General features: G+C 25.5%; 4 protein-coding genes and 1 pseudogene across 7 annotated transcripts; 1 reads left to right on the top strand and 4 right to left on the bottom strand.

Moving 5' to 3' along the window:
* The first annotated feature begins 227 nt into the window (after positions 1-227).
* On the top strand, positions 228-3,023 carry LOC124946423 (annotated as a pseudogene).
* An 874-nt stretch (positions 3,024-3,897) lies between these two features.
* LOC124946424 (33 kDa inner dynein arm light chain, axonemal) lies at positions 3,898-5,731 on the bottom strand. 4 transcript variants are annotated; one of them, XM_047487112.1, is made up of 6 exons: positions 5,546-5,729; positions 5,341-5,461; positions 5,026-5,184; positions 4,801-4,933; positions 4,595-4,740; positions 3,900-4,537 (listed from the first exon to the last, which is right to left on the bottom strand). In XM_047487112.1, the coding sequence occupies exons 2-6, from the start codon at positions 5,431-5,433 to the stop codon at positions 4,181-4,183; spliced, it is 888 nt and encodes a 295-aa protein (XP_047343068.1). In that variant the 5' UTR covers positions 5,434-5,461; positions 5,546-5,729; the 3' UTR covers positions 3,900-4,180. The 4 variants fall into 4 exon arrangements, with proteins under 4 accessions (XP_047343071.1, XP_047343068.1, XP_047343067.1 ...); XM_047487113.1 differs by having other exon boundaries at positions 3,902-4,278; positions 4,340-4,537; positions 5,341-5,724; XM_047487115.1 differs by having other exon boundaries at positions 3,898-4,537; positions 5,030-5,184; positions 5,341-5,731.
* Positions 5,732-5,819: 88 nt separating this feature from the next.
* LOC124946509 (alpha-2-macroglobulin receptor-associated protein) lies at positions 5,820-7,986 on the bottom strand. Its single transcript, XM_047487269.1, has 7 exons — positions 7,526-7,986; positions 7,306-7,447; positions 7,043-7,213; positions 6,802-6,912; positions 6,605-6,719; positions 6,382-6,538; positions 5,820-6,191 (listed from the first exon to the last, which is right to left on the bottom strand). Exons 1-7 carry the CDS (start codon positions 7,727-7,729, stop codon positions 5,988-5,990), a joined length of 1,104 nt encoding a protein of 367 aa, XP_047343225.1. The 5' UTR covers positions 7,730-7,986; the 3' UTR covers positions 5,820-5,987.
* Positions 7,987-8,600: 614 nt separating this feature from the next.
* On the bottom strand, positions 8,601-9,629 carry LOC124946510 (protein cornichon). The gene is made up of 4 exons (XM_047487270.1): positions 9,441-9,629; positions 9,227-9,295; positions 8,891-9,147; positions 8,601-8,812 (listed from the first exon to the last, which is right to left on the bottom strand). Exons 1-4 carry the CDS (start codon positions 9,519-9,521, stop codon positions 8,788-8,790), a joined length of 432 nt encoding a protein of 143 aa, XP_047343226.1. The 5' UTR covers positions 9,522-9,629; the 3' UTR covers positions 8,601-8,787.
* Positions 9,630-10,032: 403 nt separating this feature from the next.
* On the bottom strand, positions 10,033-11,968 carry LOC124946777 (magnesium transporter NIPA2). The gene is made up of 4 exons (XM_047487998.1): positions 11,561-11,968; positions 11,328-11,450; positions 11,099-11,241; positions 10,033-11,040 (listed from the first exon to the last, which is right to left on the bottom strand). Exons 1-4 carry the CDS (start codon positions 11,655-11,657, stop codon positions 10,312-10,314), a joined length of 1,092 nt encoding a protein of 363 aa, XP_047343954.1. The 5' UTR covers positions 11,658-11,968; the 3' UTR covers positions 10,033-10,311.
* Positions 11,969-12,010: the final 42 nt, after the last annotated feature.

The following is a 12,010-nucleotide window of genomic DNA, read 5'->3' on the forward strand; positions in this document are numbered from 1 at the left end:
TATGTAATGAGTTTTATTAGTAGACTAATAAATAAGTAATGCTTATTTATAATTTAAATCATGTAAATTATATATATGCAAATATGATAATTATGTATACTTCGTGGTATAAACATATAAAATATGATATATTTTTATGTTTATTACTTCTGTCTTATAAATTTATTTTCAAAACAGTATTTAACATATATTAAGAATTGAAAAATAGAATAATATAAATTCATTAATAAGACAAAATTTCTTTAGTTTTATAATTATTCAAATTCTATAAATTTGATAAAATTAATTATAAATGTATGAAATAAAAATACAATTAGTATTATTTACACTGTTACTGGTATTAAATTGTAAATTGTACAATTAATGCAACAGCTATAAACAAAAAGTAAAATTTTTTCATAATGGAAATATTATTTAGTATTGTTTATACTTATTATTTTTAAATTCAATTACTTAGATTGCTAATATATATTTTATATTAATACAGATTATTATTAATATAAGCAAAAATATGTGTGCAAATAACAGAAGTGAATACTATAAATAATGAGTGCAAGTGCGATTAAGAATAAGGGACCAATGAAAAATTCATTTATCAATTGAACTGAGTGTAAATCTGAGCATTGTTCCTTCATTATTACCTTTAAAAATAATGAACCATTTTTACTGTATTATTGTTTAAGTGCCAATTCTTAAAAATGTATCTAGAATAATTTAGAAAGAGCCTATACAACTATGCGTATTATCTATCAATAATACATATTAAGGAGTTTAATAGTATTAACAGTGCATCTGTGGAATCTCAAACATAAAAATAACTGTCATTCCTTTAAGTACTTACACAATAAAATAAACAGTTTTTAATATGAATGTGCTATTCATATCTACAAAGGACAACTTGGTTTTTTAAATGTATGATGTAAAAACGATCTGAAATTAATGATATACATTTCTGTATTACATGATATGGTTTATTCATATGATAATTTTTGTCGTCAATTACAATTAAATTATATGATGAAAAAACTGGCGATCTAATAAAAAATCCTATAATTCAACATTTTTTAGCAGTAAAATATTTGAAGAAGGAACAAACCAAGAGAATGTTTTAACAAGTTTCCAACAAAAATTTTATAATAATTTTAGTTTTTGTAAACGTAATATCTCAAAGTAATACTTTTGTCAAACTTTATATTCTGTTTTAACAAATGAATACAATTCAACAGATTTATTTATACAAATAAAGTATGACTATAGTTAAATGTTAGTTATTACTTTAACACTACGTTTACGGAATCCGTCAATTTGACGGATTTCAAACTTTGAAATGAAATATCCAAAAAACCATAGCATTAATTTTAACCATTTTGCATCGTAAATTAATCATTTCATCCAAAGAATTTATACACACAATTATTTCTTTTGCTAAGCCTTCTAATTTTTGAAATTTGTATGTAGTATACCTATCTCTACGAAACCCGTCAAATTGATAAAAAAAAAAAAGCGGATTGTATGGCCTGAGTTTTTATTTTTGTCTTCAACGAAATCACTTATGCCTATCGTCGAAAAAATCTCTAAAGCAAGAGGCGATCTTCAGTATGATTGTTGCAGTGACAGAGTAAGAACGTTTTTCAAAGATAGTGTGCAAAAGTTTCATTTATTGTAGACAGTCTCCATTTATTGTAAGTATTTACAATAGGGTAATTGAATTTAGGCACAGTATTTTTTTATTTTGATCAATCCCCCTGTTTTAGCAATCATGAGTAAATCCAGAAGATATAATAAGATATTGAACAAAATTGTCAATATCAATGAAGATTATTCTGAGGATATCTCCGAAGAAGATCAGTATGAATTAGGCCAAACCGAAGATGAAAGTGAAAGTTCTAAATACATTGAAAGTGGAGAGATAGAAGAATCTTCGGATAGTGAAGAGGAAGACTTCTTGAAAGTGTGTCGTAACAAGAAAAGGATACATATTTTTTCTAATTCTGACTCCGAAGATAAGAGAACAAGCATTCCAAGCACATCCCAAAATGTAATGGATGAAATTAAAATTGCAGTTAATGGGACATAGTGGATAAAACTGAAAGCAGGCGAATCAGGGGGTAGGATGCCCGTTCGTATGATATTCAAGGATATCGCAGGGCCTACTGGCTACGCCAAGAAAAATATTATGTTGGGTTGTGTAACTAATGCTTTCAAATTGATAATTGACAGATACATAATGGAACACATAAAATATTGCACTGAACGGAGACACATCGAGTTTTGAAAAGATTGGACAATCACAGTTACTGTGTTACATAGTTTTCTAGGAATTCTATATGCCCAAGACGCATATGAAGTGAGATCATTGAAAGCTTTTTATTTATGTCGAAAAAATGGGGACCCGCTTTCTTCGCAAACACAATAAGCAGAGATAAATTTACAGAAATTCTTAGATTCATACGCTTTGATAAAAAAAAACTAACGATCCGGAAGATTACAAACAGATAAATTTGCGTTGATATCCGAAATATAGAGCAGATATATAACTAATAGCCATGCTTGTTATAAGCCATATGAAAATATCTCAATAGATGAACAGTTATGTCCAATGAAAGCCCGACTCAGATTTACGCAATATATGCCGAATAAACCTCATAAATTTGGCATTAAGTTTTGATTAGCAGTTGATGTCCAAACAAAATATATTTCGTTTAGTTTCCCTTATATAGGGAAAAATGAAACTCGATGCTCAAAATCGTTGGGCGAGTTTGTAACATTAAAATTAGCCAAACCATATCTATAACAAGGCAGAAATATAACGATAGACAATTTCTTTACAAGCATCTCGCTAGCTAAAAAATTGCTTGCAAAAAACAACCTTGGTTGGGACCATCCGGTCTAACAAAAGAGAACTGCCAAAACCAGCGAAGGAAAAAAAGGACAAGATGACTTAGTTTTCCTCACATTTATATAAATCAGAAAACTGCACGCTTACTGTTTATAAAAGTAAACCTAACGTAAAAGTCCTCCTTCTAAACACCAAACATACAAATGTACAAGTAGAAGACAATTATAAACGTCAACAGAAACCATTAAACAATCAGAAATCATTAGTTTTTATAATAAAACAAAGTTTGATGTGGACGTCAACGACGTTGACATCCACACCAAACTTTGAGATGGCACGCAAATATAGTGTGAAAGAAGGGAGTTTCCAATGGCCCCTTCAACTTTTTTTAAATATTTTAGATTTGGCAGTGATAAACGCATAGATATTATATAAAGAATGCACCGGATCGAAAATATCTTGAAAGGAGTTCATATTTTGTTTAGTCGAAGAATTAGCTGGAAAAGACAAGGAGAACATTTGCCAAAGATCAGTCTTCATTTCTGTCACCTTTAACACTAGAAATGCGAAAAAGTTGCCAAGTGGACTACTACAAAAAAAATAGAAGCAATAATTGTTGTATATATTGTAAAAAGATCGTATGTGGAAAATGCACAAATAAAATTCAGTATATTTGTAAAAAATGTGCTCAATAAATACAAGTAGCCTATACCGTTAATATTATTGTTATCATTTCCGTGATAATTTAAAAAAAAAGGCTTTTTACTTATTAATAATTTATTTAAATGTAAAGCTTAATATTGTTCAATTCAGACTTAATTTGAATAAATCAATTTTTTAAAGAAAAAAATGCGTATTTTCGTTTACCCGTCAATATGACGGGTGTTCGTAGAGATAGGTATATAAGGAACGCCCGTAAATCTAATATTAAATGCTACAAAATAATAGAAGAAATTAGTAAAATTCATTATTAAATACATTATATCAAAGTATATTTATAAAGATAGTATCTTCTAACGAAAAATTTGTATACATTTTATAATAATATAATATTACATAAATGAATTTGTAAACACAGTATTAAAAATGATAAAATCTATCAAGAAATGACTTGTATTTATCATAATATAAACAATTATCTTATTTTAAATATTTATATTTAAAAATATATTATCCCACAATATCTTCAATGAAACAAATCAGTTATCAACCATTTCGTGAAAAAAGTGCACTATATATATTTTTCTTTAATTAATTATATTTCATTTCATAATATATCATTAAATCTAATATATATACCCATTATTTTATGTTCCTATTTGTATCTTACCTTATTAATATTTAAATCATATTGCATTGATTATAACAGATAAAAAATGATTTGTTCTTTGTATAGTTATTATTTATTTTTTTGGCGCTATAATACCTTCCAATTGAGTCTAAAAAAGATAACATAATATAATAAATATATAAAATATGCAATATAAGATATTCAATTACCTTCAATTGCAAATTCGTTTTTTTAAGAAATTGAATTTCTTCTGTGTATTTTTTTTCTTCTGCTTCTTTTAATTCCGCAGATCTTTTTTCTGCTAAATCGAATTTGTGCCTCAATTCTGTGAGTGCATTTTCTAATTCTGTTTTTTGTTGGCGTAATTCATCCGCTATTGCAACTAAATCCTCTTTACCTTGCTCAGCCTAATATATAATAATATAATTATACAAAATTAAACAATTTAATATTAAAACAATTACCTGAAGAGCTTTACGCATTCCAAATGCAATACTACTTTGATATAGAGTTTGATAAGCAGCCAAAGTCATTTTGATTTCATCTCTTACTCTAAGTAATAGCAAACCACGTTCTGCACAATTTATAGTAACTTGTCGTATCAATTCATCTGAAATATTCTGTTTTACTATTTTATTATTTTTCTCTAATTGAAATAATAAAAACATACCGAAACATTGTGTATAAAGTTCTCTGCGTACAGGACAAATTCCAGTTTCTCTTGCTTGTCGCTGTTGCAATTTCATATCAAGTTGTTCTTGTAGATTAATAACATCCAATCTTGTAGCAGGAGTACTTGAAACCTTGTATAACAAATTTATAAATACAGCATTATACTTACTGTGAAAATGCTCCCCTCAAGGAAATATTACATGATAACTAAATCTCTGTATACTTGCTGTGTCCATATTTGTCCATCTTCTTCCCATTCTTTAGGTGGTAAAATTCCATTTAAAATTTCAACAGTTTCAAGACGTACATCAGCTGTAGGAGGGGTTGTTTGAACTTTACAAGTAGTAGTACTTACTTTACCCAACATTAACTCTTTACGTATCTGATTAAAAGTATATTTGGATAAATCGAAATATTATTTTATTTGTTATATTTTCGTATGAAAATATGTTTGTCTTAAAATATTTATTTCATATATTTTGTCTTACATATAGAAATATATAAAATGTGAATATTAATACAAAGAAATTTTTATTACCTTTTCTGGATGAGTTGTAACCAAAGTAGGATTGTCATATTTGACAAGAGTATCTACAGCAAGAATAATACGCTCTTTAACTGATGTTGCCATTGTAATTATGTAATAAAATTAATGCTTCCTGAATTGTAATTATAAAGATTATAATTTATAACTCTTCCTTAATATAGCACCAAATATATTGATAACAGAAATATACACATACATATATAGCATAAGAAAACTATCTCCATAGAAACACTTATGTGTTAATCAATGAATATATCCACATTTTAAATTACGGTAATAATATCTACATTTCAATAATTAGGCAATATAATAATAAAAATATAAAGTTTACTATACAACAAAATACATATTTATTTTTGAAAAATTGTTATTTACGATATATCACATATATATATATATATATATATATATATATATATATATATATATGTGATATATATATATATATATATATGTATATATATATATATATGAGTATATAAACAATACATCTAAATTACAAGTTAAAATTTTACAATATACCAGATATAAACTTCTATTAATCGGATATTTATATACTTATCATAGGTTTGTTGATATTTGTTCAAACAATTATTAAAAACAAATATTGCAGAAATTATTAAAAAATCTCATAAAAATTATAACTCAGTATGTTTTTGCATAATTTTTGCCTCAAGATCCATATGAAGCTTTTGAACTGTCCTAGCATGTTTCTTTATATGTTGTTGTGAAGTAGAATTATCCAAATCATAAGATTTTCCTTTGCGTGCAGCTTCCAGAGCTGCTTCAGTATGAAGATGTCTTAATTTGAGTAATCGTGATTCATAATGTAAAAGTTCTTCCTAAAGAATAGAAAATTTATTAGATTTTTAGTACTTGTCATAAGCATATAAAATACATTTAAAATTAACATGAATAAATCATCATTTCATATAGATACATTAAGGGAGTAAAAAAAACAATACTATTGTAAACGATAAATAATAAATTTAAAGAAAAATTTCTGTCTTATTCTATTCGTGTCTGTTCTACCTTAAGAGAAGCAAGTTCATTAGGTGGAAATTTAGCTTCCAATGCAACTCTCCAAAGTCCTTGCACTTTTGGTTCTATAAATTCCTTATGATTAGGCCCTTTAGCTGTTAATCTATCCAAACGATCATAACCATTTCTAAGCTCTAAATGTTTCTCTCTAAAATAAATTTAACAAAGTTAAGTATAAATTTATTCATGTTAAGAAATTTTTTACAATAGTTACCTAAGCAAATTTGCTTTTCCTAAATAATCCAACTTTTTTCCAGGTACATTATTATTTGATAATTGTTCTTCCTCTTCTAACACATTCCAGCTGTCTGGCTTTTCTAATAAGCTATCTATAAGATATGTATGTAAAATATATAATAAATATTCACATGGAAAAAAAACAAGAACATTAATATGTAATAAAATACGAACTCTCATGTACTTCAGAATCTCCAGCTTCTATATCTTTTAATAAACTCATATACTCATCTACTTTTTCTTGATGATGTTCAAACTCTTCTTTTAATGCGTTAAGTTCTTCATCTGAAATACATAATAAAATTGAATTATAGTACTATTTGATTATACTTTAATAAAATAATAATTAAGTAATTATAAAAATGTCTTAATATCATTTCTATCATTTAAGACAAATATTATAAAATAAACATACAAGTAAAGCCAGCTAATTCAGCTTTAGCCCAAAGCTTATTCAATTTTGAATCTTTAAACACATCCTTAGCAACATAATTGCTACCATCATTAAGTGCTTTATATTTCTTAAGTAACATTGGATCTTCTGTATCAGAAAAGTGTTCTAACAAATCATATGTACTCATAATACCTTAAAAACAAAATATAATAGATTATATATCATAATAATGCCATACCTCAATATTATATATTTGAAAATAAGAATATTTGATACAAAATTACCAATTAATTTCTTTCTCAATCTTGCTTCTTCTAAACCATCTGAATCCTTCTCTTCAGATTTATAATGTTTAAATGCTAATTCTTCTTTATCATGGATTTTTAGGTCACTAAATAGCGATTGTAATTTAACATCTGTCAAACGCTATATAAAACAATAAATTATTTAAAGTAAAAAATCTTTCTTTTTTTATAAAAATAATATAATTTTTTTAATACTAACGTTTTTTGCTTTTACCCAAAGTATATTTAATTTTGACATTCGAAATGGTTTATCTAATTCTCGTAATGACGTGGGAAATTCCAAAACATCTTCAACCTTAGGGTTATTTGCTTTAGCAGAATATTTGTTAAGTGCTGTACTTGTATGCATTAATATAAAACAAAAACTTAATAAAAAAAGCCTTTGTTTAGCAGACACAATCATCTTGTATGAATTGTTTTTTAAATTAAAATTATATAATATTATCACTTCAAAATATCTCAGATTTTTGATAAATACGCCAATTAGAAAACTATTTGAAATGCAATTTATACATATAACGTTATTTATACATGAACTTAGACATTCACTTCACTGCAATGTCAATCTATATCATTCTGTATCATCCTGTTTCATCCTCATACGTTTTATCGTAAGAAAATACCTACATATACATTCATTCGTACATGTATGTTGATTCATACATTACTTAACCGAAAAGGAATCGTATATGTATCGCTAACGGCCAAGAAACAACATATCTTTGTATATGTAGGATATATACTACAGTAGGCAAATTACTAAAGATTAAATACAAATTCCTAGCAAAGAAATTACTAGCTGTTGAGTATTGTGATTGCAATATTACAATTGTTAGTACGGGAATTTGTATTATTTTGTTTTTAATCTTCCCTCCTACGGAGTAAACATAATATTTTTGATATATTTTATTAAAATAATAATTTTACTGTTGTAATCTCGAATATGTCAAACTAAATTGTATGTATTTACTCGGTATTATTGGCAACTAATATACCGACAGAAAAGAAATTTTTGTGCCATCTAGCATTTCAAGAAACATACTAAACTACCAACCAAAATAGCGCCATATTTAAATTGCATAATAAGACTTTATTACAAAAACTAAATATAATTAAAATCCGAATCAATTAACATATTAGAATCTAAAATCTGTACATGTTTAGATAATGCATTAAGTATTACACGTATTGCTTGATGTTGATAAATTTGATTTTTGTTATATAGTTTTCAGTTTATCAATATTAGAAATTTGTTATGCAATAAGAAAATTATAGAAAAGTAAATAATATTTTTATTTAATTTTATTAAAAAAATGTTCATTATTACAATAAAATTAAAATAACTTCCCTTATACTTTGAAAATATCCATGTTGAAAACAGCATTGAAGTATCACAAAAGTTGTTCAATACCATTTTAGGATCAAAGTAAAGAACTATGCATAACACAATGCATATTAATTTTAATGAATCAGTGAACTTATCATACTAAAAAAATTAATTGAATTATTAATATAAGTAAAATTTGTATAATATATATAAAGAAAATTAAATATAGAAACTTACCCATATAAATAATAGAAAAACGACAAAAGATATAAGGCTAATTTCACCCATCCTTCTCGTTGGTACATAGCCAAGTCATGAGCATTTAATATACTGGTTGGATCATATAAGCCAGGTCCTGTCATTACAGGTCTATTTGAATATTTCCATACATGGTATGCTATTAATGGAATATTAAGGCATAATGAAAACCATTGTTCACTTATTAGAAATAAAAAATTTATCAAAATATGTAGAGCATATTCTGGAAGAACTAACTGAAATAGAAATGAATAATAATTAATAAATTGAACAGAATCATAACTTCTAAATAAACTAATAAAGTAAATAATTTACCGGATTTAAACTATTACATTGATCAATTGGATTTTTCTGTCCAGATTGAAGTTCATCAAACGCAATAACCTAAAAAAGTTCATTATTTAATTGTATAAGTTATTAAAATATTTTTCTTAGGTTATGATCAAATAAGATTGGTTCAAAGTCTAAGCTCATGCTATAAAAATTTTTCATATAACATATATTCTCAATTATACTAAATCACACATACATGAAATATTACAAAGAATATTAAAAATGCATCTATAATTAAAGCTAAAATGTATGAAAAAGCAGCCAAACTGAATGCCATTGTGAATTCGATTTCTCTTGACGTTCGGCAAATCCATATAAAAGCACAAGCTTACTATACAATGAATTTCATAAATCGATTAATTGCGCGGGAAAGTTCAATGTAGATACTTAAAATGATTGTAATGTTGGAGTAAATTGTAAATTTTATTTAAAACATATTATATAAATAATTATACTTTATTATATGTTTTTAGATCATATTGTCCAAGTTGTAAAATTGATTAATAGATTTGTTAAATTAAAATAAATAATTTAAATTTAAAAAAACATAAAAAAAATTAATTGATTGTAAGATAACAATTATGAATATTGTTAATAATGACAATTAAATATTCGGATATTTTTTATTAGCTTTGAATTCTTTTTTATTTTGCAAATATTAACTTGTAATTCATAGAAATAGATAACAAGTAATAAATACAAGAGTGAATATTGAAATTAAATATTTTTTTTATTTCTTTTAAAATAAAAAGGAAATAAACAAAAAATAATATCACAGTAAATTTAAATTCAATTATGTACAAATAATATATTACTAAAATATTATATTATCACAATAACAAATAATATTTGAATTAGACTAGATCTTCAATTGTATTGTATACAATTTTAGGCACAACCACCATACGACTTATTATACATAATTTTACTATATAGTTAAGAATAAATATGAATGTGTTAGCTTAATTAAAACGCTTATAAATAATAATATTAAACGTTTACTATTTCTTATTTGTAATTTTAAACTGTTTGAGTTTTTCTTTGTTTATACTGATTATTTATATATTTTATATAGTTCTGTTTATATCTGGTGCTCCATAAGAATGATCTATATTGGAATTTCTGGACATTAATCGTTCTGCATCTCTTATATTAGAATGTGAATTTGAGCTAGCAATTAACTCTCTCTTTGGTCTTAAAATGTGTCTAATGTTATTGTAGCTAATATCTATTAATTTAAAAGCATTCAATAAAAATATTGCTATTATAATCGTAAAAAAACCGCATAAAGATCCTGTAATATCCTCAATTTTCATATTATGCCATTCTCTAAATAATATTGCTGATGCTACTATAACTAATGTTGTGAAACATACATAATAAATTGGCATAACAATAGTGGTATCAAATAAATCTAATGATTTATTTAAATAATTCATTTGTAATGTAACGCAAAGAATTACACTAAAGAAAAATACCCATGTCAACGAATTAGAAAAAGCACCAAAAAGTGACATAGTTTCTTTCAATGCTAATCCTATTCCTTTACAGCTCATTACTGTTAATGAGCCTACAGATGAGCATAAAAATATATATACAATTACATTTTGCTTTCCATATACAGGACCAAAATAAAAGATTATAACCAAAGTACACAATATTACAATCAAAACATAACTAATAAAGCCTGGTGCTTTAATTTTTTCTAGAAGATCATCCAAGCTATTAACTTCTTCTTCTTTCGGTGAATGAAGTATTATTATAGTTGAACCCAGAATACATAAGAAACATCCAATCTGTATAAAATATTACGTTTAATATATAATTTGTTACTTTTTCATTACATTTCTTTACCTTTCCCAGTAAGTTAAGTTTTTCATTAAGATATTTTGATGCCAAAATTGTAGATACTAAAACACTTAGAGCACCCAGTGGTGTAATTAGAGAAGCAGGTGCAAATGCGTATGCAGTAAAATTTGCAGCTTCTCCTATACCCACTATAATATAAAAGTATTAAATATTAAAAATAAAATAATTATAAATACGATCTTCCTAATTTTAGATTTCATTAAAATATACTTACTTGAAATCAAACCAGCCCACCATATCCATTCTTTAAGGTATCCGAAACCACCACAAGAAGCTCGTAATCCTCCATATCTTTGAAGTCGAATCAAAGCTATTTTTTTTATGATAAAACTTGCACCTACAAGAATAAACTTGTATGATTTACAGTAAAAAAATATATTTTATTTTATTTTAATTTTTATTATTAACATGCATAAATAATATACATTAAATTGATATATTTTTAACCTATAAACACACTAGAAGAGATAGCTAATCCTAAACCGATGTAAAAATCCGTATTATTGTCAGACGTTTTAACTACAATTTCAGTAGATGTATACATGTTTCAATATAATTATTTAACTATATTTACAATCATACTAAAAATACATATTTTCTTATATTTAAAAAATTTATTCTTTGCTATTCCGATATATAAAATACTATATTTTTGAAATATTGGCTATAACGTTAATAACATATGCACGATCTCGAAAGTACTTGACAGTGCAATAAGCTTAAATAACATCGTCGAAGTTTATTTTGTATGCTTATATCTTAAAAATTTACGAATTGACACAAAACTCTGATAAGAAGACTGATAAGAACTGTAATGATTAGAAACAGCTGAAATAGATATAACCATCGACTATATAACTTGCAAAGCTTTGTAAACATAGAAAAAATAGTTCATGT

Source organism: Vespa velutina, chromosome 2, assembly GCF_912470025.1.
Source record: "Vespa velutina chromosome 2, iVesVel2.1, whole genome shotgun sequence".
Classification (NCBI taxonomy): Eukaryota; Metazoa; Arthropoda; class Insecta; order Hymenoptera; family Vespidae; genus Vespa; species Vespa velutina.

Coding starts and splice junctions, on each gene's coding strand:
- LOC124946424 (XM_047487112.1), bottom strand. CDS start 5,433: ATGGCAACATCAGTTAAAGAGCGTATTATTCTTGCTGTAGATACTCTT. Junction 5,185..5,340: donor TTACAACTCATCCAGAAAAG/GTAATAAAAATT, acceptor ACTTTTAATCAG/ATACGTAAAGAGTTAATGTT. Junction 4,741..4,800: donor ACTTTATACACAATGTTTCG/GTATGTTTTTAT, acceptor AGAATATTTCAG/ATGAATTGATACGACAAGTT.
- LOC124946509 (XM_047487269.1), bottom strand. CDS start 7,729: ATGATTGTGTCTGCTAAACAAAGGCTTTTTTTATTAAGTTTTTGTTTT. Junction 7,448..7,525: donor TTTGGGTAAAAGCAAAAAAC/GTTAGTATTAAA, acceptor TGTTTTATATAG/CGTTTGACAGATGTTAAATT. Junction 6,192..6,381: donor ATGAACTTGCTTCTCTTAAG/GTAGAACAGACA, acceptor TCTATTCTTTAG/GAAGAACTTTTACATTATGA.
- LOC124946510 (XM_047487270.1), bottom strand. CDS start 9,521: ATGGCATTCAGTTTGGCTGCTTTTTCATACATTTTAGCTTTAATTATA. Junction 9,296..9,440: donor TATTCTTTGTAATATTTCAT/GTATGTGTGATT, acceptor GAACTTTTTTAG/GTTATTGCGTTTGATGAACT. Junction 9,148..9,226: donor AATGTAATAGTTTAAATCCG/GTAAATTATTTA, acceptor TTTCTATTTCAG/TTAGTTCTTCCAGAATATGC.
- LOC124946777 (XM_047487998.1), bottom strand. CDS start 11,657: ATGTATACATCTACTGAAATTGTAGTTAAAACGTCTGACAATAATACG. Junction 11,242..11,327: donor GTGGGCTGGTTTGATTTCAA/GTAAGTATATTT, acceptor TTTATATTATAG/TGGGTATAGGAGAAGCTGCA. Junction 11,041..11,098: donor AACTTAACTTACTGGGAAAG/GTAAAGAAATGT, acceptor TATTTTATACAG/ATTGGATGTTTCTTATGTAT.